Source organism: Diplodia seriata (genome assembly GCF_021436955.1).
Source record: "Diplodia seriata strain FDS-637 chromosome Unknown scaffold_7, whole genome shotgun sequence".
Taxonomy (NCBI): Eukaryota; Fungi; Ascomycota; class Dothideomycetes; order Botryosphaeriales; family Botryosphaeriaceae; genus Diplodia; species Diplodia seriata.
This window is the reverse complement of record NW_027117314.1, coordinates 22,980-48,182: the sequence shown is the minus strand read 5'-3', so window position 1 is coordinate 48,182 and position 25,203 is coordinate 22,980. Positions and strand designations below refer to the sequence as shown.

The window sequence follows — 25,203 nt, the reverse complement described above, 5'->3', positions numbered from 1 at the left end:
TGTGAGGATGTCGAGTGGAAAGTGAAGAGGCAACGGTGGACGCGTTTTGGCGCGACGCGCAGTCACGCCCTCACTTCCGACGTTTTACCGTTTACCGGGCGGGTGCCTCACTCGCGTCACTCGCGTCTCTCACCCGGCGCCTCAACAAATCAATGACGGAATAATCTTTTCTCGCATCTACTCATGGAATCTCGTATATTGACATCAGAAAGAAGACAAACATCGTGACGGCCAGCGCCTGGCCTGTCTCTCTACCACATCCCCAATCCACGTCCAGATTGTTCAGCCCTTACACGGCTGCTCGTCCCGCCAACCTTCACGCCTGCGACCGGCCGGACTTGGCCGCAATCTTCCTCTCCTTCTGCAGCTTCGCCGCGTACCTGACGCCAAACCCGTGGGTGTAGACGTCGCGGATGGTCTCGAGCGGAAGGCCCTTGACCTCCGGGTAGCCGAAAAGCAGGAACAGCCAGCCGAAGAAGCAGATGCCCGCGTAGAAGCCGAACGCCCCGCTGGCCGTCATGGCCTTCATCATCGACAGGAACGTCGACGCGATGACGATGTTGAAGCCCCAGCAAGTAACCGTGTTCTGTTCGTTCCATCGTCAGCCAGAGTTCAGAGCGATTGGGAGGGGGGGTAACAACTCACCACCATGGTACCCAGCGCGCGCACCTCCACAGGCAGCAACTCGGTGCCGACCCAGGAAATGGTGGCCACACCGGACGCGAAGAAGGCGACGTAGCAGATGATGGTGATCAGCACCAGGATGCCGGGCCAGCCGATTTCGCGCGTCTCCACCACCAAGTCCTTGTTGATCGGGATGTAGCTGAAGGCGACGGCGGCGATGACGAGCGAGATACACATGCCCATGCACGTCACGAGCACCACGATGCGGCGCCCGAAGCGGTCGAGCAGCGTGATGCACACGAGCGAGAAGATGAAGTTGGTCGCGCCCACGACGATGCTGACCGCCACCGGCTTGTTGAACCCGACCAGCCCGAAGAGCGTGCCCGAGTAGTACATCAGCGTGTTGAACCCGCCGAGCTGCGACACCGCCATGACGACGCACGTGCTGATCAGGGGCCTGGCGTTGGCCGACACGGTGAAGAGCTGCTTGAATTGCCACCACAGCGTCTTGTCCTCCAGCGCCGAAGTCACCTCGTGCACCGAGTTCAGGATCAGCTGCACCTTGTCCTTGACCTGCTTGTCCGTTGCCTTGGGGAAGATCTTGCGGATGACCACGGCTGCCTCGTCGAGCTTGCCGTGCGCGATGAGCTGGCGGGCGCTTTCAGGGCACTTTGGCAGCATCAGGGCGAGGAGGATGGCCGGTGCAGCGCCGATTCCGACCGTGTATCGCCACTGATAAAGGTCAGTTGTTGTCAAGATGAGGCGTTTTCTGTCTGCTCACCCCATGTGCCGTGTTCTCGAAGGCAGCGCCTAACGCGTAGCTGATAAGCTGTCCAAATGTCACGCTCATGTTGTCGAAAGCAATCATCCTTGAACATGTCAGCTTGCGGCTTGGTGGTAGCGGTCGGTGTCACTGCATACCTTCCTCTGTACTTTGCCGGGGCAAGCTCGCCGATGTACAAGGGGATGATCATGGCGGCGCTGCCCACTCCGAGACCAACGATAAACCTTCCGGCGCTCATCTGTGCCAGGGAGAATGCCGCGGCCTGGATGATGGATCCGGCGATGAAGAGGAGGCAACCGAGGTAGATTCCAAACTTGCGGCCATCTGTTTCCACCACTTGTCAGCACCGCGTCGTTGTCGTCTCGTCAGGCTGTGAGTCTTACATCTATCGGCGGTAGTACCGGCAGCGATGGCGCCAATCAGCGCTCCGCCCGAGGTCAGAGAGGTGATGAGTTCCTGCTCGTGGGAAGCCAACTTCTGGCCGAGGTCGTCATTGATGGTAACGAGTACCGAGGAGATGACACCGGTATCGTAGCCTAGCAGAACCCCTATCAGCACGCTTCCCGACTCCATGCAGTGGCAGTGACTGACCGAACAGGAATCCACCAGTCGAGACGGCCATGGAGATGAACCAGGCCATCTTGCCACACTCTGTCTCCTCGATGGAGTCGTCGATGCCCAACTTGTCGACATCGCCGACGGTCTCGATGTGCATGACATCTTCCTGCTTCTCTGCGGAGATGCTGTTCTTCTCGTCTGAACTCATGGCGGCGTCGCGGATGAAAGGTAATAGGAACGAGGTAGAATAGGCAGGTAAGCAGAGGACAGCTGCTGATCCCCGACGAGTGTTGATGGTGGGTAAAGTGGACCCAGCGGATTATTTATACATGGCATACGTGCGTCTGTCTACCGGCATAGCGACAAGGCTATTTCCCCAGGTTTCGCGGCGCCAACCCCACGGGGACGCTCTCGCCCCGGTCGTGCATGAGGAGTGTGACGGGGCAGCTACTCCGCATGCAAGGGCCCCGCCGCAGCCACATGGCTCCCAGCAGCGATTCAGCCTCAGTCCGCGCCGTGATTGACATCGGCTGCCACACGATTGGCTGCGGCAGACTCCGGCCGGCTCTCAGTCCGTTCGGCAGCCAGCCCAAGCACCGGCGAAGCGACGCCTCGACCGCAGAGAGACGCCTCGACCACGGACGGGCCGAGGACCAGGCTGGCCGAGTCGGAGCGCTAGCCGTTCGCTGATCGGGAGCAGCAGGAGGCCCGGCTGGGAGCCGCATGGAGCAAGATGCCCCATCGGCGGGCGGCAATGACTTCGCAGTTCCCCGCTTTTCCAACCGGTTCGCAGCAAAATTGCCCCGCCGGTCGGCTCTTCTGCTCGGGGAATGGTTTCCTGCCACGACCAAGTATAACCACTCATGCCCGTCCCGCCGGGCCTTCTTGCCTCGTCCACGGCGCACGCCCGCGACTCCACGAACAACCATGAGAACAAGCAGAGGCTGGTAGGTCCCTTCGTCGCCAATTGGGCATTCTTCTCCCGCACCAGGCGCCCGTGCCTCAACGTCGTCCGCTCCCAGCCATCGCACTGCCTTAGCTGACGCCATCCGCCCTGCCCAGCCACGAGTGCAAGCGTCGGCACCTCAAATGTACGTTAACCTGCGGCCCGTCGCGACCCAGCCGGGCACGCGGTGCCGGCTCTGGGAGCCTGTGTGCCTGTTCGCTCACCAATCACGTCAGGCATCACGCAGCCGGGGTGCACCAGCTGCGAGCGGTGCGAAAAGTCCGGGCGAGAGTGTCGTCGCGGCATCACCATCCGATTCCGGGCCGTGACGTCGGTCCGTGAGAAGAGAGCGGCAGCAGACGACAACGCCGACCGGAATTACGAGCTGAGCTGGAAAAAGAGCCAAGTGTGGGTGCGCGTCCCGCCCGCAGGTAGGTCCTCTCGTCTCGGTCCCCCGTCCAATGCCGTGCAACAGTGGCTGAATAGAGCCCCTGCAGTGACGTTCGCAACCCCCGCCACCACCCTTGAGGATCTGGACGACGACCAGACGGTGACGTATCCCTCGCGCCTTGGCTTCAGCCCGGACGAACCCCAAGCGGGCGGCGGGCCAGGGGCACCTTCCAAGCACGTGCCCAACGCGACAGTCTTTCGCGAGGCGCCTACCACCACCACCACTACTGCCTCGGCCATAACGGCAATCCCCGCAGCTACCGCGCCCTCGCCAGGCCAGCCGCTGGATGGCATCAACATTGCCTCACCGTTTTCCCCCTTCGGCAACAGAAGTGACGTTGCGCACAGCTCCGGCACTCCCGGCGGTGGCGATGGCTCAACTGTTGCTTCAGGCGGGAGCTACTGGCGGTCGTCTCTGTACCAGCCATCGACAGAGTGGCCTTTGCGGAGCGAGGAGGAGGCGCGTCTGTTCCATCACTTTGTCAAGCATCTTGGAGCGTGGGTAAGTCTGCCCGACACGAGCGACAACAGTGGGCCGGCGTACTAATTCATTGGCAGGTCGATTGCTGTGAGCGTTTCCCAATGTCCGCCCAGCGTTTCGCCGAACTGACTCCCTGCAGGCGACGAGAAATTCCATTTCTCAACAGAAGTGCCGCAGCGCGCCTTGAACTATCCCGTCATAGCCAATGCCATACTGGCCTTGGCCTCCAGGCACCTGGCCCGGGTGTCTGGCGTCGAGGACTTTAGCTCCGCCGAGTATATGAGCGAGTGCCTGCGGATTTTGATCCCCGTTCTGGACGACCCGCTCGGTGCGCTGGACGAGAACCTCCTCGCCGCCATCGTGATCCTCCGGCTGTACGAGGAAATGGACGGTAGGAAGCACGTGCCCCCGAAACCGGCGTTCCTGCGTGGCTGATCGGCGGCCAGACATTGATGAGAAGTGCCACCTGTACGGCGGCACGCGGCTGCTGAACTCGATCGCGAAGTTCGTGCCGTTGGGCGGGCTCGGAGAGGCCGCATCGTGGATCTTCCTGCGGCAGGACATATACGTCGCGCTGACAACGGGACAGCCTTTGAACGTCGATCTGGACAACTACAGGCAGTCGCCCTCGTTCCATGCAGACACTTCGAGCGGATGGGCGAACAGGATGATCTTCATCTTCGCCGAGATCCTGGACTACTCCTCCCGGCCCGACCAGGTACAGTCGGTGGAGCGGTGGGAGCAGCTGGACGCGAAGGTGGAGGCGTGGAACGATAGCAAGCCGTGGCACTTCCGGCCGCTGTGGATCCGCGAGGAGACGGTTCCGTTCCCGGAGATTTGGATGACGGGGCCCGCACACGGTAAGCAGATAGGCGCCCGGCCGCGCCGACTTGCCCTCGCGACTGACGGACGGAATCAGTGGTGGGGCAGCAATACTACAGCCTGTCCAAGATCCTGCTGGGCACCTTCGACCCGCGCCTGTCGCGGCTGGGCTTCGGTAGCCACAAGCTTCGCAAAGCTGCAGAGGTGGGTCAGGAGTGTTGAGAGCGTGCGGAATCGGACACTGAAGCGTCACCAGGCCGCCATCGTCAAACACCTCCGCATCGTCATCGGGCTTGCCATCAGCAACGAGGGCGTGCCGGCCGCAACCTTCCATGCGTCACACATACTCTGCACGTGTGAGTACTCTGTTGGGGGAACGGACGAGTTACCTTTGCTGACGCCCGGCAGGCGGGTCGTATCTCGAGGACGAAAGAGATCGCGAAGGGGCGGTGCAGTTCCTTTTAGATCTGGAGAAGAAGATTGGATGGCGGTCCTCGCGGATTATTGCAACGTTGAGGGAGTCCTGGGGAACGTAGAGCGGGTTTCCGTAAGCAGCAATGCCGGCCCACATGTGTGAAATCACTGCTGACCGGAGGTCCAAACAAGAGTCGCGGGGCACTCAGCGTTTGCAACTTCTTCCCTCGGCGGGGTGGCTAAGGGTTCAACCACACTGCCCAACGTCGTAACTTTGGCAACTTCTTCCGCCTGCACGTCACGAAACGCGGGGCATTTGCTGTGGGGAAACCCCGCAAAGCAAGCCATCGCCCCGATCTGGCCCTCTTCGGCAGGGCAAAGATCGCGGTCCGGCCTTGGCCATGCTTACCGCCAATCATGGGCGGCGCTGCCCGGTCCAACCTCCCCCTGTCAAGCCCAGTCCGGCAACTTTCTCCATTTGCCGCCCCCGCCAACTGCGCCATCCGCCATGTGAATTTCCCATTCTGGTCGGACTGGCAAAGCCGCGGGGCATTTCGCCTTCCGGTTTGCGTGCAACGGCAGAGTAACTGTGCGCGACCCCGTGGGGCTGCACTGGTGGGATATAAGGAAGACGACAGCAGCGCCCTTCACCCACCAGCCAGCGAGTGCTCATTGTCTTCTCATCTACTTCTCCATTCACAATGATACCCGTTACCGCTCCGTACGCGGCCCTGCTGGGCGTCTGCCTGCTGGGCTACTTTGTCGTCTACCCCGTCCTCGAGTACTTCCGTGACCCCAAAGGTACTTTCCACAAGGCTGAGCTAAGCAGTACCGCCGCTAACCACCATCAGGTCTCCGGAAATACCCCAACCTCCACCCGCTCTCGGGCATGTACAACATCCCGTTCATGCTCCTGGCACGCGGTGGCGCCCGGTCTACGCACATGGTTGAGCTGCACAAGAAGCACCCCGTCATTCGGATCGGCCCGAACTCGCTGTCGTACGGTGACACGCGCGCCATCAAGGACATTTACGGCCACGGCACCAAGTGCACCAAGGATGGCCAGTACCTCGTCACTTCGGGCTCGCACTACCATCTTGCCGATGTCATTGACAAGCCCGACCACTCCCGCAAGCGCAAGGTGCTCTCAGCCGCCTACGCGCTCAAGAACCTGGAAGAGTGGGAGCACAAGGTGGCGGACAAGACGGCCAAGATGGTGGAGCAGTTCGACAAGCGCTGCACCGCGCCGCTCCCCGCAGGCCAGACGGTGCCCAACCCGGAGGACCTCACCGTCGACTACCGCAAGTGGGCCAACTTCTTCTCGCTCGACGCCATCGCCGACATCGGGCTCTCGGAGCTGCTGGGCTTCCTCGACACGGGCGACGACCTGATCACGGTGCGCCGCCCCGACGGCACCAGCTACACGTGCCACTTCCGCGAGTGCCTCTACGACAACGCCCGCAAGCAGTCCCACATCGTCTGGTCGTACGACTGGTACAAAGTCCTCGACAAGCTCAGCAACCTCATCCCGCGCTACAACAAGATGGGCGCCAACGGCAAGCTGTGGGACGGCATCCCGCCCGAGCTCTCGCTGCGCCGCCTCGAGCGCTACGAGCGCGGCGAGAAGCAAGACGACTTCTTCCAAGCCCTCATGGAAGACAAAAACGGACACCCCAACAACCTCGAGTGGGGCGAGATCGTCGCCGAGGTCTCCATCATGATGAACGCCGGCTCCGTCACCACCGCCATCGCCATCACCAACGTGCTGTACCAGCTCATCAAGAACCCGGACGCGATGCGCAAGGTCCGCGAGGAGCTCGACGCCGCCCTCGACGACGACGACGTCGTCGCCCCCTACGACAAGGTCAAGCACCTGCCCTACATGCGCGCCTGCCTCGACGAATCCCTCCGCCTGCACCCGCCCACCCCGCAAGGGCTCCCGCGCGAGACGCCCGCCGAGGGCGCCCAGATCCTCGGCGACTGGGTCGCCGGCGGGACGTCCGTCGCCATGTCCGCCCTCGTCGCGCACCGCGACGAGAAGGTGTACCCGCAGGCCGACACGTTCATTCCCGACCGCTGGCTCGGCGAGGCCGGCAAGGCCCTGCAGCCGTACTTCATCACGTTTTCGGCCGGCGCCCGCGGCTGCATCGGCCGCAACATCTCGTATCTCGAGCAGGCCGTCGTGTTGGCGACGATGGTGCATAGGTACGAGTTTGCGCTGCCGAGTCCGAGCTGGGAGATGCAGCGCGAGGAGACGATGAATTGGCTGCTGAAGGATATGCCGGTGAAGGTGTGGTTGAGGGAGAAGTTCACTGCTGCGGGGAAGGAGGAGGCTTGATTTTTTTTCTTTTTGGTTGAGAAGATGATGGCGACGTACGGCGACTTGGAGATGGTGGCTGGCGCATTTCGGCGTTTTTAGCGGGGATAGGAAATCTGTTTTGTTTTGTTGTTGATGATGGGAAGATTGATGGGCTGGTTCCTGAGGGGATGGTCTCCCCGCGGGGTTTTTGATAGACAGGCGGACGGTGTAAGTCGGGTGACGAAGCAAAATATACTCTTGATGCTATAGTGTCTCGTGTTCTGTGTCTTGAGTCTATCTATATTGCACGCCAACCTCCGGCCTCCGAACCGTCCTACTGAAAAAAGCGCAATGCCGCACGCCCATTCTTTCAGCCGCCTCCGCGCCCCGGACAACCCCCCACTTGACGTGCTTAATGCCCGCCCCTCATCGTTTTTTTTTCTAACATGTTATTCAGCCATATTGGCTGCGGGGTAGGCCATTGAAAGCCTCTGTCAGCGCTGCCCATTTTCCTATTTCAGCCTCATGGCCGTTCCCATGAGCCAAGGCATAAGCTGACACCCGAGAGCGATCTCCCCACGCATTCCGAGAGTCTGGTCGGCCGCAGCAGAGATGGTGGTCGGCTATGCGATTAAGAAACTGCGAGATTGAGTTCGAAAAGCGTTATTTGGATCACGCAATGGAGACATATATGATATTAAGTGTTGAGTGCCATCGGTTTACGGTTTCAGGGCATTGCAAGTAGCTGGACTCGGGTACTACGTCATTACACAGCCACCAAGGCACTCAGGATCGCCTGGCCTGATTCAAGATACCTGGAAATGCATTATCGCAGTAACATTGGCCCCGCGATAAGCATTGGCATCGTTGTCTGATTGGATGCTTGGTGGGGGCCAACAGCCTTGCTATTAAAAATAGGTCATACACGCTCAGCCACACTAAAGTAGTTTCCTACATTAAGTAGTCGCCCCATCCTATCTTAGGTTTCAATTGGCTCGATCGTTGGAGGTTCTTCTGAACACACGAGTGGTGACCATACCGCCCGGGAGTCTGCCTTGTTTATCTAAGCGAAGAGTCGCTCTTGGAACTACTACTTGAAGGACATTTGCTTTGTTCAAAGCGTATCCGCGATTCTCTCCACTTAACTGTTTCACAAGTATGGATCAAATTCCACTTCGGAACATGGACGAGGAGCAGAGTCTTCAGGACGAGGATGAATTACCGCCACAGAACTTCCGCAACTTCTTATACGCTCAGGCTCAGGGAATTACAGTCGCCCTTCTCTCTTGTCTATGTTTAGGTCTTCCCATCATCATTGGTGTGCTTCCAAATCTCTCGGCTGTCGGCTTCAAGACCTGCATGGACGGAAATTTCAGAGTCTCCACGATAACCAGTCCGTGGGATCCACGGACCATCTTCGCCATCTCCCTGGGCTTCGGTTCACTTGATTTCGCAGTAGCGAAAGGAATCGACATCGCCTTCGACTTGATCGTCGGTCGCGGAGGCCAGCTCCTCTTCGGCCTTATCGCGTATCCTGTATTCACCGACGTCCTACTTTACTCCATGGAGACTCAATCCGCAACATACGCGTACTACGCTGCAGTTGCGTTCGATACCGTGTCAGTCTCCACCATGACTCAAATCTCCAAGGACCTTTGCCAACGACCGAAAGCGAATCGCAATCTGCGCATCATACTAGTCACGACCGGGCTGCTACTCACGAGCCTCTACATCGTTTCGTTTCCAACTTTGGCTAGCGCTGCCACGGGATATACTACTTTACAGGATGCTGTGTACCGCTACTCGACGACGAAAGTACGACGGTACCATGGCCGGGTGATTTCCAACCTTGCTCCTTTATCATCAAAGACGGCGACAGGATACCGGAGCTGCACTCGAATGCATGCATAACGGCTGACTCCGACTTTTTCAACCGAACTACGCAGTGTAAGTGCAGGCATATAAAGCAATTGCGTCAAAGCTGACCTCTTTGCAGACAGCGTGTTACTAGACAATAACACTTTTACGGGCGGACCAAGCAAATTCGGCGACACATCACTGAATGCGCCGCCACTGACGATGACTCGGAATGAAGGCTATGATCTGAACGGCACTCATTATTCGAACCAGTACCTAGAAGAAGGCGGATACTGTCGGCCAAGTTCCAATAAATACAAGTGGGGCTTCTCTTACCTCCTTTTCTTCGTTATCATCATCCTGACGTATATTTGGGCGGCAATCTTGACCGCAATGCATGTGGAAACGAGAAGAAAGGGCCAACTAGCAAGGCGTGGACGGCGCCTGGGAATCTATCGTGCCGTACTCGATCTTTCAAGAGCTATCCGACTCGAACTGGGGGAAGATGCTCAGCTGCTCCCAAACTCCGAGCTGGAAAAGCTTCTGGCTGAAGCGAAGGATGGCATGCTTTACAAGGTCCCCGAGAACACGGAATCAAGGGCGGTAGGGGTCAGGACTATAGAGTGAATCTTAACTTTGTATTGATTGAGTTTCAATGTTCATAAATGGAGCATATTACATAAGGTTGAACACCGATTTTGACAGCGTCATCTCCTTCCCCGTACAAGTCGCCATTACCCATAAGTGACTTCGACTGAATTTCTGATGAACAAAAGACAAGCCAAATTTCTTACTGACATCGGCACGAGGGCGATGCTCGGGCGGCTTTGACCCGAGGATCGGCGCGGGGGTGGCGTGCCCTCGAGACGACGTCACTGCGTGGGGTTTTCTATCGGCGAACGACATCAATAGACCCACCCACGCCTACACAGCATCATTGGCCCAAGCGCCCTATGGCGCACATGACGGCCGCCATGCCGGCCTTGACGCCTTCCTGGAACGGCCAGAGCCCTTCAGATCGCTGTACAGATTCCACCCAAAAGCCGCACTCGGGTCATTAAACCTCAGCGCGCGATCCAGCGTCGCGATCCTCGCCACATCCTCGCCGTCCAGCGCGAAGTCGCTGTCGAGGTTCTCCCGGATGCGCGTCTCGTCGACGCTCTTGGAGAGCACGGAGCGGCCGTTGGCGAGCCCCCACGCGAGCGCGACCTGCGCGGCGGATTTGCCGTGCTTCCAGCCCACGTCGACCAGGACGGGGTCGTAGATGAGGCGCGCGCCCGCGGCCTTGCCCGTCGCCCACCAGATGCTGCGGTAGTACGGGTTCGTGTTGCCGAGCGGGCTGAACTGCGTGACGTGGATGCCCTGCGCGCGGTGCCAGTCGGCGAAGGCCCTTTGCTGCAGGTAGGGGTGCAGTTCCATCTGGTGCACGGCGGGCACCACGGAGCCTTCGTCCAGCAGCGTCTGCACTTCGCCCCGGCTGAAGTTCGACACGCCGATTGCCCGCACCTTGTCCTTGGGCAGCGTCTCCATCGTCTTCCACGTGTCAATGTACTTCGTGTCTCCCATGGGCCTGGAGCCGTGGTTCTTCATCTTCGGGAAGATTCTGGTGGTGCCGCGCTTCCAGGCGCAGGGGTAGTGCATGAGGAAGAGGTCGACGTAATCGGTGCCGAGGAACCTGAGGGAGCGGTCGAGGGCGGTCTCGACATCGTCGGGGTGGAAGCAAGTGCACCACAGCTTGGTCGTCAAGAACACGTCTTCTCGACGCACCCCGGCCTTTCGCATCGCGTTTCGCACGGCCGATTCGGTGCGGAAGCTGTGCGAGAGGATGCGTCAGTCGTGCCTACCGGTACGTTTCTGGATCGGGCATGGTTTACGCATAGGCCGTGTCGATGTGCCGGAAGCCGGCGTTGAGCGCATGGTAAACGGCGCTTTCCTGTTTGTCCTTGTCTTGGAACGTGCCGAAGCCAATGGCGGGCATCTGGGCGCCCGTGTTCAGCGTGTATGTCTTCTGGCTGACTGGCCGAGACGACACGCGAGCCCCGAGCCGGCGAGGCTGCCAGCAGCGGCGCGCAGCGTTTGAAAAAGTTACGCTCATGATGGATGTCTTGACGCGTCGGCAGCGAACAGAAGCGACCGTATGATCTCGAGAAATTCGTGGACTTGGCGGTAGGGATTATGAGGGCGGTAAGCGTTCTGTCACTAATGAAACAGTGTCCTCGAGTGCGACCGTGCAAGATCTTAAGAGTTTGATTGGTGGCAGAACGCTTACCGCCCTTATAATCCCTACCGCCAAGTCCACGAATTTCTCGAGATCATACGGGACGTGGCCAAGTACGCGTGAAGTCGCGGGTGACACTTTGAGCCTAGCGTGGAAACCCTGGCGCAGTTAAGATATAAATAGTTTGCTTGCTCTCGAGCCGAGGGCTGAACACGACATGCACACCTTGTAGTACTGTCGATCGATAAGGTGCGGCTCCAAAGCTTGGTTCGACTTCTCATTTCTTGCAGAGCACTCCGCTCCAACAGATACGCGTAGAGCGAATAGCAACCCGAAACATACCCTACGACAGTTCATACCACACAGACACGCTCAACACACGGTATACCCCCCATCAACCTTGATCTCCTCGCCGGTAACATACCTCGACGCATCCGACGCCAGAAACACCACCGCGCCCATCAGATCCTCGGGTTCCCCCATCACCCCCTGCGGGATCTTCGCCTCCCACTCCGCCCTCAGTCCCGGATTCTCCCTCAAGATCGGCGCATCCCTACACACCGCCAACGCACGTCAGCACAACGCGACCTCTCGAAGCACTACTCGATAAGGGTCATCCATCTCACATGGCAACCTCCGTCCGCATGTACCCCGGACTCACGCAGTTCACCCGGATCCCCGCCCCCGCCCACTCCACCGCCAGGCTCGCCGCCAGGTGCCGCACCGCCGCCTTGCTCGCGTTGTACAGCGCCTGCGCCTGCGGCACGTTGACCACGCTGCCCGAGATGCTGCCCACGAACACCATGTTGCCCCCGGAAGCCTTGCGCGCCATCATGTGCCGCGCCACGGCGGTCGCGGCGTAGTAGGTGCCTTCGATGTTGACCCCTAGCAGCCGCTTCACCCGCGCCGGAGTGAAGCTGGTGGCCGGACCGTTCTCGCAGTACCCCGCGCACGCGATTAGATTGGTGATGGGCCCGCCGCCGTGCTGGGATAGGATCGACGCGAGCGAGGCGTCGACGGAGGCCGCGCACGAGACGTCGGCGTAGTGCGCGGATACGGTTGGTGGCCTGGCGGATGCGTGCGGGTGATCAGTCAGTCGGCCGTTGCTCCGTGAAGCAAACGTGGGATTCGCTCACTTCCGCTCTGGGTTCGTCGCGGCGAAGAGGTCCGTGATGGCTTGCGCTTGCTTGGCGCCTTCGTCCTCTGCTGCGCTGTGAGCATCGCCTGACGGGGCAGGGGGAAAGGGAGGTGGAACTTGCTGTTTATGTCGACGATTGCTAGGTTGGCGCCGCTCAGCACCAGCGCGCGGCTCATGGCGAGCCCGAGCCCGCGCGCTCCGCCGGTGATGACGGCCGTTTTGCCGGCGAGGCTGAAAAAGGGCAATGTCGGCCCCGGTGCGGCGTTGTTGCTCTGCTGGTCAGCCGGCCGGGGCGCCGTTGGCTGGGGCGTCTTCCCGGCGTTTGGGCGCTGCAGTGCAGTCTGCGTAGAGAGATGTTTGAGGGAGGGTAGGGGTCGGCGCGGGGTTACGGCTGGCCGCAACCCTGCCCGTCGTGCAGTCCTAGAACAGGCTCTTAGTAGCGACATGATGAATTTGAAGAAAGCCGATGTTGTTGTTTCAACCGTGGTACGGGGACTGATGCAGTAAAGAATCTTGAGCCTCGTCTGCGGGGTGTTAGTAGCCCTCGAGACGAGGGACACCACGTAACGAGGGACGGGAGACTCCATGTCGTTACCGTCATAGTGTGATGGTAAGGTCCACTGTGTCATTCTTGCAGCTACAACAAGTCCCTACTCTCAAAGTGGTATCACGATAGTTATGGACGTAGATGAGAACGACTACGCATGGCCTCCATTGCCATCAGCTTACGCCTCGCACCACGACCCCGACTCTTCCAACCCCGCGACTGCCTCGACGCTTGTAACCACCCGTGTGCGCTGCCTGCTCAGTAGCTCGCTCAGCTCTTCAGCCGCCGTGCACTGTGTTGGTTTGGGTGACACGGGTCAAGGTGACAAGGCAGACTTTTCACCATTGCTGGGCAGCCAGACGGAAAAGGCGTCGGCTGCAGTATATTTGGCCAGCCTTGTGTTCCCTCTTACACAGAGATTTTGGTTCGCGAGGCTGACCAGGAAGGAAGGCGGCCAGGCGGCAACATTCTTTCCGACGAAAGGGTTGGGTTGTGTAACTGTCTGAGGGACGGGCAGGCACGTAGGCTACTATCGCAGCTGAAACCCCCACAGGATGCAACATTAAGTTGTTTGTGATACCGTTTATGTGCGACTTTGCTTGGCCACTGTCAAGGCACGACGTTTCACGATGTCGGACCTTGCTGCGGATCAATACACCACCTCAAAAATAAATGAGAACGCATGAAGGGGCCGTACCATAGCCTTGCATCACCTTGGGCAGATAAGAGGGAACGAACTAGTCGCAAAAATGAAACTTGTAGCATTGCCTTGGGATCTTACTTCCAATTCATCAGCCTTCCAACACAATCAACATCGAACTGTTACATACATCATGAGCGTTAGCAGTCAGTCGCAGCGCCAGTCGGGCGAGAGTCCATCAGAGTTGCCCGACTCAGATGTTACTGACGAATCGAACGCAACCACAGTCATCCCTCCAGCAACGGACGATGAGAGCCACGATAGCCTTGAGCTTCACGAGACCACGGGAGTTGGACAGTCAGAAATCGTGGAGACAGACATCGCTGATGACGGCAACCTTCAGCGCGATGTAACCAGAAACCCTGTTGCAGCGAGCGTCCCAGTCAACAAGGAACCCAGTGTCGAGCTTCGCTCAGACGAGGAAGAACAACGACCACAGGAAACTCAATCTCCACCCGTCCCAAATGGGGAGCTCGAAAGGACAGCCTCAGTGTACCAGGTGAAGCTCCCAGACGGCTCTCGGGCTCTGTTCGCTCCAAGACGGTCAGTCCTGCTGAGCTTCGCCGGCATGTTTGCCCTCATGATTGGTTCCTTGGAACTGTTGAACTACCTCTCTCACCGCTACACCGGAATCGCTACCGTCGAGCAAGGTGCGCACTACCTATGGACCTATGGGCCCACTTTCGGTAGGCATTCTCATCGCTGTGTTTGGCATTGGCTCTAACCATACTCCAGTCCTCACCGTCATTGCCATCTTCTGGGCTCGGATGGAATTCCAGATCAAACAAGCAACGCCATGGACAGAGCTCCAACGCGGAGAGACTGTTACGAAGGACAGCTTGATGCTCAACTACACTACTGCGCCAATCTACGAAATTCTGGTCAAGTCTCTTCGACGGTCACATTACTCAGTAGCGTTAGTCGTCTCCGGGACCATAATCCTACAGCTGGCAACAATTGCTTCCACAGGCCTGCTCCGCTTAGAGTACCGAGACATTGACCGACAAGCGGAGTTCATTGTTCTCGATCATTTCGACTTCCTGAACAACAACGGAACAACTGACATGACGGTTGGGCCGAAGCTGTGGGCAATTGAGCAGTATAATTCTTCCTACCCGGCCGGAACATCTCCTGAGGAAGCCACTCAGTCCTTCGCATCCATTGAAAGAGGTAGGGTTACTGGCATGCCCTCATGCAATTAAAACTGACCTGTTCCAGTGAATAATGCAACACTTACTGCGGATCTTGAGGTATTCACCACCAATCTAAGTTGCGAGCCATTTCAGTGGAACCTTTTAGTTGATCCGGACGAACTCAAACTCTTCGGAAATGCCACTACGAGATTTAAAACATGTGTTCCAGTTGAGCTTAAGAGCATCTCCTATTCAATCCATAGGCACTGTTTCTTCGTGAATTATTGGACCCTGAATAGGCGGACGCAAAGCGCAACCCACGCAGTTCGATGCTCAGACAACGCGAAAGAAGAACTTTGCATTCTCATCTATCAGGGCACCATGGGAATGGAGTTTTCTCCGGATGATTCTTTCGTGTCTCCCCGCTTACGGGATCTGGTAGGCGCGATATGCGGCCCGAAATACTCTCGGACTCGACGAACCGCCGTGAACACTACGCGGGCTTCATCCGATAACTTCTCTCTGAAAGTCTCTCAGTCAATCAAGGAACATTTGTCGCTAGATGCAACTCCAGCGGATATCACTACTAGCATTGTCGACTCAATGAATGGTGGCTACAATACAACGACCTGGATCTTAGAATCGGACGATGCCAATACGCCGGTGGATGCCACTTGGACGCCATGGTTCAAGCTACTCAACACAACACACCCTGGTGTTGATCTAAACCACCATCTTAACTCCCAAACTATATCAAATGTCTCGCAACAGATATTTCCAAGCTTTACATACTAATGGGCTCATAGTGGGAAGAAGGTATCGGCAAACCATTCCACTACAGGAATCATCACTCAAAACGTGGAACGGCTTTGCATACAAGAGTTATCTCTTAGAATCTTAGGAGCTTTGCTTTCTATAATGATCCTCGCAAGTGCAGCTTTAAGCATGAATCGTTTTCTCCCACAGAACCTCCGGCATATGTCCTTGTTCTCTCACGCACTGGTCCTCGCACAGAGCCATCATCTAGAAGGGCTACTACACGATACCCGTCTTTTGCCGGAGAAGACTAAGAAGATCCCCTCGAGTCACGGCCTTCCATTGTCGCCCCGAAAAGAAAAACTCTTAGTAACCTCACTTTCAGCCGACGCGTCCCATATCCTCAGACAAGAGTCAGCGGAGGACTCTGGTACTTGGCAACCACTGGCAATGTCACGGTGGTTCCGTGTTAATGCCATTATAGTTCCAATAGTGGTAGTTGCAGTGCTCGAGAGTTTATATCAGTATTCTTCTAGCCGGCACGGTATTGCTAACGTATCTCTCGAGGGCTACAAAAAATACGCCTGGGCATTTATGCCCACTTTCACGCTATCCCTTATAGCGTTTAGCTTCACGATGTTAGAATTCTCAACAAGGCTCCTACATCTATATCAGTCTCTACGGAAAGGCCATGCTGGATTAACGGCATTAACCTTTAATCTGCTCGGAACGCCAACGATAATCGCAATCTCTCAAAGCCTTGGGAAACGCAGATTCGTACTTACTATCGTTCTCGCTACCTCGGTTGTTGGCCCTATCACCCCAATCGTAACTAGTGGGCTCTTCGCGACCGAAGTAGGTCGTCTTAAGCGAACTATCCCTATACAGCTTAACAGCTGGTTCTACTTTGGGGACATTAACTGGACGGCATTTCACGAGAATTACCCTAATTTTAACAGCACAAAAGTGGGCTAGAAATTTGGAGATCAATTCGGAGACCTATTAATTAGCGACCTTATTGCCTTCGACAACGTGTCCTATCCGCAATGGACCTACGACCAACTGGCGTTTCCGACGTTTCATATAGACGAAGACACAATTATGGACTTCCCGAATACAACATCGGCATTACTAATAACCGCACGCCTGCCAGCTGTTCGGCTGCAGTCTGGTTGTTATCCGGAGTTCTTTGCAGAAACCGAGGATCTGCAGGATTCATTGTTTCAAATCCCTTGCCCTAACAAAACCAAAGAACAGGCATGGATTTCGTTTATAATACCAGATATGGATGGCTTCGTAGCGACGTCGAGGGGCGACGATTTAAATTGTTCCAATAGTAAGAACGCGTGGCTTGCAGTAGGAAAAAAGGTCGGAAGGGCCATAAGAGATTTAACAGTGGTGCGGTGTATGCCTTACGTGGAGGCACTTTATGTCGACGTACATCTCACATACCCTGTGTATCGACTTGACAGTCTATACCCGCCGAAACCCGTCGAAGATTCAGCTCGATTCTTCTTCCGCAATGGGGATTCCTTCAGTACTCCTGAGAGACATGTTTATCTGCCCTCAATAGATCAACTTTTACCCAAAGACTTAATACCAGCCGGAGCCAATTCTTCCTCAATCGACCCCTTCTTCCAAGCACTGGTCTGGGGCCGCGACGGCGTTCCTCTCGAAGAGCTGGTGGACAAGGCCAACGTCAACTCAACTCTCATCCCGGCCATCGAACGCCTCATGGCACGCCGATGGGCCCAGTATATCAACAGCTTATACCGCAGCACCAACACCAGCGGTCTTACGGACTCAACCGACGACGAAGGAAACTTGGTCGATCTGCACGACTTCCTGTCGAACCTCACCGCCACAGTCATCGACGACAAGAACCGCCTCCGCCTCGTCCAAAGCGCCATTTCCACACACCTTCTCGGCGGACTCCTCCTGTTCATGGTCTCCTGCGCTTCGATCTCTTTCATCTGCACCCGCCGCCAATCCGGCGGCAGAAGCAGCACCAAAATCCTCTTCCAAGACCCCGGCAGCATCGCGGCGAAGATGAGCTTGTTCGTGGGAAGCAGGTTCGTGGAGAGGCTGCGGAACGAGGTCGTCCGGGACGACGGATCGCAGGCGGGTGATGGCGCGGCTGGCGCGGAGGGGAGATCGTGGCGGGAAATGGAAGCGCGGGCTGAGAGCATCTTCGAAGAGACTACTTTCAGCTTGGGGTGGTGGGCGGACGGAGATGGTGGGGAGGCTGGGAGGAGGTTTGGCATTGATATCGGTGAGGCGGATGACCGCTGGGACGGGGACGGGGCTTGACGCAGGGAGGCGCTTGGGTGGGGTGGGAGAGGTTGTACGTTGACGGTGACGCTTGGATTGCTTGAGTTTGAGGTTGGTGGCGTATTGTTTTTGGAAGGTCAGAGCGCTGCGCTGCTTTGTTGGAGCATCGTCATTTTCTTATATTCGTAGCACTTTAGCACAATACATCGAATTCAATCGCATAAGACAAGGGCGTCGGAGAAAAATCCAATCAATATCCATTACAAAATAGACCTTCCCCTCCTTACTCCACTACCAAAGACAGTTTTTATAAAGGCCTGATCCGCATCTTTCTTCCACTACTACGCCCACACGCTGTCCGGACCGCGCATCTTCACCGACTCGGCCGCGCCCTCGATCGAGTAAATGCGTCGTGGAGATCTCCAGCTCCGTAAGGGGGCTCGTCGGAAAAATGACGGCGGTAGCCGAGGAACTGAGGAGTGAAGTCTGCGCTGCTGTCGAAGCCGAGCGTGTTGCCCCGGTCGAGCCAGAAGGATTTGTCGGCGCCAATATCGCCAGAGTAGCCGCCGGGCACGAACTCGCCAGCTGGCAGATTCCTCGGGCGCAAAGTGGGGGGTGACTCTCAGCATTTCGACAAAAAAACAGGGTGATGATTGCGTGAATGCTAAGCGTGCTTCCAAGCGCCGTTAGAAAGGGATACGGATGACAATGTACAGTAGTAGTGAGCATACGGGATTTTATATACGCGCTGGACTAAATCGCGACTACGTCAGCTCTCCTTTCATGCCTGTCTGAGATCAAATTTTAGTTGAAAGCAAGGCAAAGATCTACAGCTAAGCGTCATGTAGCTAAAATTACTCTTGTAGAGACCTTCCACTGAGGTTTCAACGCATATGAATGTAGCAACAGATTGAATTGTTGTAGCCGTGCATGGTTGAAGCACAAAAAACGGAGCCTTCTCCGTGTCTCCAGGGATGTACCACGAGGATCGGCTGTCACCAATCACTGGTGGAGATATCCCTGCATCGGCGCGCTTACCGCCATGACACACCAATTCCACTCCTCGATAAGGTAAGTACCGGTGATTAAGAATGATTCACAAAACCTTCTTCCGACTTCCACTACATTCCAGATAAAACCCAAATTCCCCGCAAAGCTTGAAGAAAGACCACGCAACGAACATCATCATTGTCCAAACCCCGGACATACCGATCCCCACCACCCCGCCGCCCTTCCTTCCACCAGCCCCTCCGCACCAATCAGCAACAAGAACAACAAACATCACCCAAAACCCACCGTCACCTTAACCATGACCAAAACAACCACAGCCCCCGCCCCCACCATCCCCAACGACTTCGCCCTCAGCGACCGCGGCGGGATCCCCGAAAACCGCCACTCAATCCACGCCGCCATCGTCTGCGGCACAACCGGCACCATCCTCTACAGCCTCGGCGACGCCTCACGCCTCACGCTCGCCCGCTCCGCCGCCAAGCCCGCGCAGGCCGTCGCCATCCTCTCGACCGGCGCCTTCACCCGCCACGCCTACACGCCCGCCGACCTCGCGCTGGCCTGCGCCTCCCACAGCAGCGAGGCGCGGCACGTCGCGCGCGCAACCGCCATGCTGGCCAAGGCCGGCCCCGAACTGCTCGAGTCCGACCTGGCGTGCGGCGGCCACCCGCCCCTGAACCCGGATGTTGCCAGAGCGTGGGCGCAAGACGGTTTCGTGCCCGGCCCGCTGTGCAATAATTGCAGCGGCAAGCACGTCGGCATGCTGGCGGGCGCGCTGGCGCTGGGTGCCGACGCCGCCGCGTATCATCAAGCCGACAGCCCCATGCAGGGGAGGGTGAGGGAGGTGTTTGAGGCGCTGGTGGAAGGCGGGGAGGAAGGGGGGGAGGACGTGAGGTGGGCGCTCGACGGGTGTAACTTGCCGGCGCCGGCGGCGCCGTTGAGGGCGTTGGCGGGCATGTATGCTAGGTTTGCGGGCGCGAGGGATGAGGTTGAGGGGGCGGGTGGTGGTGTTGGGGAGAGGACGAGGGATATGGCAAGGGTTTTTGACGCCATGGTGGGCTATCCGGAGCTGGTGGGCGGGGAGGGCCGGTTCTGCACCGTCTTGATGGAGGCGTTTGGCGGGATGCTTATTGGCAAGGTTGGTGCGGATGGATGTTATGGAGTGGGGGTGAGGGCGTCGGAGCAGACCCGGCGGCTGGGGGCCAAAGGTGCGCTCGGCATCGCGGTCAAGATCGAGGACGGGAACATTGAGATTCTGTATGCTGTCGTGGCCGAGATTCTGGAACAGCTGCAGATTGGGACGGCCGAGATGCGCCAGCAGTTGGCCGCCTTCCACCATTTGAAACGGTTGAATACTGCCCAAGTCGTTGTTGGCAAGGTGTCTCTGCCGTTCAAAGTGCGACCCTGGTGCAACTGATCTGGTCTTGGGGCAGTGATAGAATAGAATAGGACATGACAAGACGAGATATACATAAACTTGGGCACTGGAGCGATAAGCCCGAGTTGAAATTGCTTGGCACGCAACATTCGTTCTTCTCTCAAAAGTACATTCAGCTTAATGACCACCAGAGGAGATGACCGTATTGGCGGTTCGAGCATCTCCTCCACAAGTCTTAAGAGAAATTGGATACCAATAACTCTAAAGAGATAATGCAAACTCCAAAATCGAAGACGGCATCCCGGCAGATAGTGTAAAAGGAAGAGATACATGCCCACCGTCTTGTCCAATTTGCTGCAGCTGCCCTCGTCAACAAGCCCCTCTACGTCATCACAACTCCGAGGTCGATACAAGAGCTATATCGAACCCGAGCCCCTACCATGTTATTCTTCGTCCACCACTTCAATGCCCCATCGTCGCGTTCCCCTGCTATCTTCGAACCAACCCAGCCTCGTCTGTGTCTGTTTCTGGTATTTCAAGTCTTTCGGTTCCATTTTTTGTGCAAGATCCAACAGCTTATCGCTTCCTGCAACCAGAACGAGGACGTCACCGATGCACTCAATATTGCGATCCAGGTTCTTCAGATAGCGTCGCTGTAGCGCGGCCACAATGATGGTGGTCGCTATAAGCCAGACAAGGATGGAAGTGCTAAGCCATACTGCTGCTACGTTCATCTTTAGCAGCTCCACCCTCGTAGAGACCTCCGCAATTGCCGTCCGGTTCGTTGATGATATGGGCCGTGGTACCGCTGCGGTTCCGTTCGAGGTGAGAGAATCATTCACAGGCGATGTCTCAATCGGGAGACTTGTGTTGATGGCTTGGTAGACTGAACCGCCAGTCATCATGGAGAGATTGTTCCTAACGTAGTACTGGAAGAAAGTTGAAAACGTCTTTTTCACATGCTCTTCCATGATGGATGGATCAAGCAAGGTTTCCGGGTTCCTTTTTGCTATGCAGTACATGGAGTACGTCATGAAATCTAGATTAAGGCCGTTACTTGGATCGCGAAAGGTGAAGGTGTTGTCATCGAGATCCTCCTGGAGGTATACTGGAGCGTACCCTCCTATTCCTATGCTGCTCATTGTTGTCGTTGCAATGAGCGCACTTAGGAAAAGCACGCCGTAGCTATTGCAATTGGAAAAGCTTAGTCTTAGTATCTGGTGCGGAGTGGACCCAGTAATTCACGTACCTCACGGTATAGTTCACAAGAACCAAACCATTCGAATGATCATCGTCAAGCATGTAAACTTTTGAAGGATCGTGTTTTACAAAAGCGTCGCTCCATGCTTCTGTTGCATTCACAATCCCGTCCTCGATATCGAAGTTGTAGACTTGGCCACTGTTTGCGTCGACCCTAATGCGTGCTGCAGCAGTTTCGACTATCGGCATGCAATGGAGAGCTTGAATGGAAGGAATCTCGGTGTACATAAAATACTTCGACCACGGATGATTAGCATCTTCTATGCGACGGCCAATTCCGGATGCGGATCTTCCATGTATCCACTTGGACGTGAAATTCATCGGCCAGGGAGTTGCTACGAAAGGGAACCAGTCGCCATCAAAACGATCTGGTGACCAGTATCCAAGAGCAGAGCGGGCTGCATCATCAGTGGACCCATTCGCACAGCACTGAATCCCAAAGCCGTCCGCAAGAAAGGTTGTGTCCATCAGTGTCCCTGGTCTTTGCCCGGCTCGTATCCAGTCTTCACACCTTCCGGGATAGTGGTAGCGTTCCAAAGGGTATGGTTGGCTAGGTCCCTTCTTGTAAGCCAACGTGACGTGTTATCCAGTCCCTGGTACCCAGTACATTCAACACGGCCCCTTACTGCTTGAGTTGACACTGATACATTGACTGTGGGTACTTGCGAGATCCCCAACATCGAGGTCCCTGGTGATCCTTCTGCGGCCCGGGATAAATTGATAGGAACAAAACTCCAGGCTCCATGGGTCCATGCGGGCGGTGAGCCGTTTAACGCCAACTCAATAGTGGCTCCATAAATCCAGTTTGTCGCAAGGCTTCGGAATAGGTCTTCGATAACTCTGCTGGCAGCAGTCGTGCCAGTATCACGACCGCCTGGAACTTCCTCGACCTGATACAGCAGCGGAGATTGGCGTAGTTCGAGAGCTTTTTCCATTTCCACAGTTCTCACAATGTTTCCTGGCATCCTTTCGAAGAGCGCCGACATGGCGATGGTAACTATAATTCTTGTCAGTAAAGAGGTAACCTGTCGAAGCACTTAAACGTACAAACTGGTGAAAGGGAAGTGCCGACGGTAATAAGGCATAACATGAAATGCCTATGGCCAAGCGCTTTCACCGCAGCGGCCATCCAGTAAGATGTTTGGTACGACAACATGGCACCATCGGAAATTACTGCCGGCTCATTAGCCATGGAGATATACGGCTGCAATCGACGGAACGTGCTATCCATAGCCCCCCACCAAAGACTTATACCAACGGCTAGCAGAGTCGGGATGATTGATATAGGTGCTACTGCTGGCAGCCTTTTATGGAATAGTGAGACTTCGGTTTCGTACACAAAGAACTTTTGGTACAGTAGTAGGCGTTCGGAAAGGTTGTACAGGACAATGATAGTACCAAGTAGTACCGTCAGCGCCAGCATCAAAAGAATGAGAATTCGCAGTCTGAGCACTGCGGGTCTCCAATCTTTATTCGAAGCTTCTGAACTCGAAATACCTTGTAGACATCCTAGAAATCGTTAACAACTCTATTTCTAGCGGACTAATACTTCTTAACGTTTGGGGGCTCGTCTTGCGTATGCAGTAGATGGAGACCACCATAATCTGTAAAATAGTGCTGGCCTAATGTGGGGACCCCTGCCTTTGCATTTGCTCTACAGCTCATTTCACTTAGGGTATTCGCGACATTCGTCGTGGGAGAGGATATGAGCGTCGCTATACCAAGTGTACTCGCTGGATCCATTCTCAAGTGTAGAGGCCGTTTCTGTGCGCAAATGGAATGCCAGATAATGAGTAGTAGGAATAAAATGACGGTCAGAAGCGCTGCTAGGGTCATCGATACGCCGACTATCACGACCACACGTCTTTTTATCTCAGTGACTGTGCCAAGACAGGTATCTGGTTGGAACTCGTTCCCACGTTGTATCGAGTACTGCAGTGCTTCGCCGAAAACCCTCTGCTTTACAGTTGAAGCTTTGGTGATAATTTCATCGTCGACCATCATAGCGGTGTAGTTGAAGCTGTAGAGCGCAGCGAGCATCATGGATAATCCCCCAAAATATGATCGGGGTTCTCCGTTAGGAGCGGCGAGGTATCCACCCCATTTGCTGTTGAATGCAGCAGACTGGAAAGACTGCATATCCAGGAGATCGTCCGGGATGCGGGATCGACTGCGAACGAACTCTGTGGCGTTGTAGATTACCTTTGAGGAAGAACTTGCAATTCGTACCGTAGTTTGAATGGTCGCTGTATGGTGAATTGCGTGACAGCTTCGGCCGAAAATCGTAAGGTTGGAGGTGAAATTCGAATGCATATCCACGTCGAAACCATCGATCCAAGGAGTACTGAAAAAGAGTAATTCACTGTCTCCACAATCCTTGGAGTGGCGTACGGAGCTGTACAGATCATGCCCTGTTGAATCGAGAAAAGTATTGTTGTTAGTCCAAAAACCACCTCCGCCGGTGACAAGTGGATGGGCAGTAGTTGCAGCCAGATGATAGATGCATCCACCTTCCGACTGCAGTTCCAAAGACGCATTTTGGCCATCCGAATACAGCCTGTCCTCTTCGGAAGTAAAGTTCTGTAAGTGGTGGCCAATCAACGCTAACGGCTCACACCGTAGCTCTGTGTTCAGCATCATAGCATCCGTATGCCATGTTTGCGGGGAAGTGGAGAGTATTGGTCCCAGTGCGGATTCTGAAGACTCATCTATCCAGAATGGAATTACGGTATAATCGTCGGTGATCCACGCTGAAGTCGTCACGTTTTGTAAGAGGTGGCCAATGATTCGGAGGTATGTCTCTCTACCCATCGAGAGAGACAGGGGACTACCGACTTGGGAGGAGAAGGTGTTGAACTCTGTCTTCGTGGAGATGGCCACGTCTGAAGACTCGAGCAATGAAGCTGATAATGGTGATATAGCCAAGAAACCAATAATATTGATCACTGCCGAAGCGGATAGTACCCAGCTCCGTTGGCCTCCATTCTTCTGCTTGGAAAGGCCATCGGCAAGAGCGTTCCACCAGGCGCCTGGAGACTGGTAAATCGTTGACGTTGCTGGTAGTTCTCTATTCCGAGCCATCCGCGTGAAGGGCTCCGTCCTCTTTACGTCGTCCAGTAGCATGGCTGTCATCTGAACATAGAGTATGGCAACCAAAGAAGGTGTAAATCGCCATCCGAGCAAGATAAGAGAACTTCCGTTGTCATCACCAAGTCCGTGGTTTGTAGCCGAGTACCATTGTAAGGCGACGACTGATGCTAGTATGACAATCGTTGATAGGGTGAGCAGACATAAGAATGGCCGTCGAAGCGTGTATGGCGACCAACCCGTATTGGGAAGTCTCTCGTTTAGAAGCTCGCCCTGGCTCACATCGTTCGTGCCGCTCCACTCTGCTGTGATTTTCTCAGTATGGGAATTCAAGTAGTGTGGCGATTGAGCTTACAGTCCGGACGCATTCTACCACCAGTCCTCGAATCTGGATTTCCGACCAAGGAAGCATGCTCCATTGGGTTACCGATAAGGCTGGACCGATCAGATGGGCGTTCATGGCTGCCCTCTG

At 55.9% G+C, this 25,203-nt stretch overlaps 8 protein-coding genes across 8 annotated transcripts; 5 read left to right on the top strand and 3 right to left on the bottom strand.

Annotated features, from left to right (window-relative positions):
* Positions 1 to 316: 316 nt before the first annotated feature.
* On the bottom strand, positions 317 to 2,174 carry SLS55_006799 (uncharacterized protein; the record flags this gene model as incomplete). Its single annotated transcript, XM_066778228.1, has 6 exons — positions 317 to 586; positions 646 to 1,356; positions 1,406 to 1,493; positions 1,546 to 1,732; positions 1,792 to 1,944; positions 2,000 to 2,174. 6 exons carry the CDS (start codon positions 2,172 to 2,174, stop codon positions 317 to 319), a joined length of 1,584 nt encoding a protein of 527 aa, XP_066630665.1.
* Positions 2,175 to 2,893: 719 nt separating this feature from the next.
* Positions 2,894 to 4,887, top strand: SLS55_006798 (uncharacterized protein; the record flags this gene model as incomplete). The annotated part of the gene is made up of 5 exons (XM_066778227.1): positions 2,894 to 2,913; positions 3,029 to 3,057; positions 3,983 to 4,234; positions 4,290 to 4,703; positions 4,763 to 4,887. The coding sequence occupies 5 exons, from the start codon at positions 2,894 to 2,896 to the stop codon at positions 4,885 to 4,887; spliced, it is 840 nt and encodes a 279-aa protein (XP_066630664.1).
* Positions 4,888 to 5,780: 893 nt separating this feature from the next.
* Positions 5,781 to 7,417, top strand: SLS55_006797 (uncharacterized protein; the record flags this gene model as incomplete). The annotated part of the gene is made up of 2 exons (XM_066778226.1): positions 5,781 to 5,880; positions 5,931 to 7,417. The coding sequence occupies 2 exons, from the start codon at positions 5,781 to 5,783 to the stop codon at positions 7,415 to 7,417; spliced, it is 1,587 nt and encodes a 528-aa protein (XP_066630663.1).
* Positions 7,418 to 8,536: 1,119 nt separating this feature from the next.
* On the top strand, positions 8,537 to 9,396 carry SLS55_006796 (uncharacterized protein; the record flags this gene model as incomplete). Its single annotated transcript, XM_066778225.1, has 2 exons — positions 8,537 to 9,201; positions 9,375 to 9,396. 2 exons carry the CDS (start codon positions 8,537 to 8,539, stop codon positions 9,394 to 9,396), a joined length of 687 nt encoding a protein of 228 aa, XP_066630662.1.
* Positions 9,397 to 10,186: 790 nt separating this feature from the next.
* Positions 10,187 to 11,213, bottom strand: SLS55_006795 (uncharacterized protein; the record flags this gene model as incomplete). Its single annotated transcript, XM_066778224.1, has 2 exons — positions 10,187 to 11,048; positions 11,110 to 11,213. The coding sequence occupies 2 exons, from the start codon at positions 11,211 to 11,213 to the stop codon at positions 10,187 to 10,189; spliced, it is 966 nt and encodes a 321-aa protein (XP_066630661.1).
* Positions 11,214 to 13,971: 2,758 nt separating this feature from the next.
* SLS55_006794 (uncharacterized protein) lies at positions 13,972 to 15,040 on the top strand (the record flags this gene model as incomplete). Its single annotated transcript, XM_066778223.1, has 2 exons — positions 13,972 to 14,524; positions 14,574 to 15,040. The coding sequence occupies 2 exons, from the start codon at positions 13,972 to 13,974 to the stop codon at positions 15,038 to 15,040; spliced, it is 1,020 nt and encodes a 339-aa protein (XP_066630660.1).
* Positions 15,041 to 19,307: 4,267 nt separating this feature from the next.
* Positions 19,308 to 20,423, top strand: SLS55_006793 (uncharacterized protein; the record flags this gene model as incomplete). Its single annotated transcript, XM_066778222.1, has 1 exon — positions 19,308 to 20,423. One exon carries the CDS (start codon positions 19,308 to 19,310, stop codon positions 20,421 to 20,423), a length of 1,116 nt encoding a protein of 371 aa, XP_066630659.1.
* A 404-nt stretch (positions 20,424 to 20,827) lies between these two features.
* Positions 20,828 to 21,526, bottom strand: SLS55_006792 (uncharacterized protein; the record flags this gene model as incomplete). The annotated part of the gene is made up of 1 exon (XM_066778221.1): positions 20,828 to 21,526. One exon carries the CDS (start codon positions 21,524 to 21,526, stop codon positions 20,828 to 20,830), a length of 699 nt encoding a protein of 232 aa, XP_066630658.1.
* Positions 21,527 to 25,203: the final 3,677 nt, after the last annotated feature.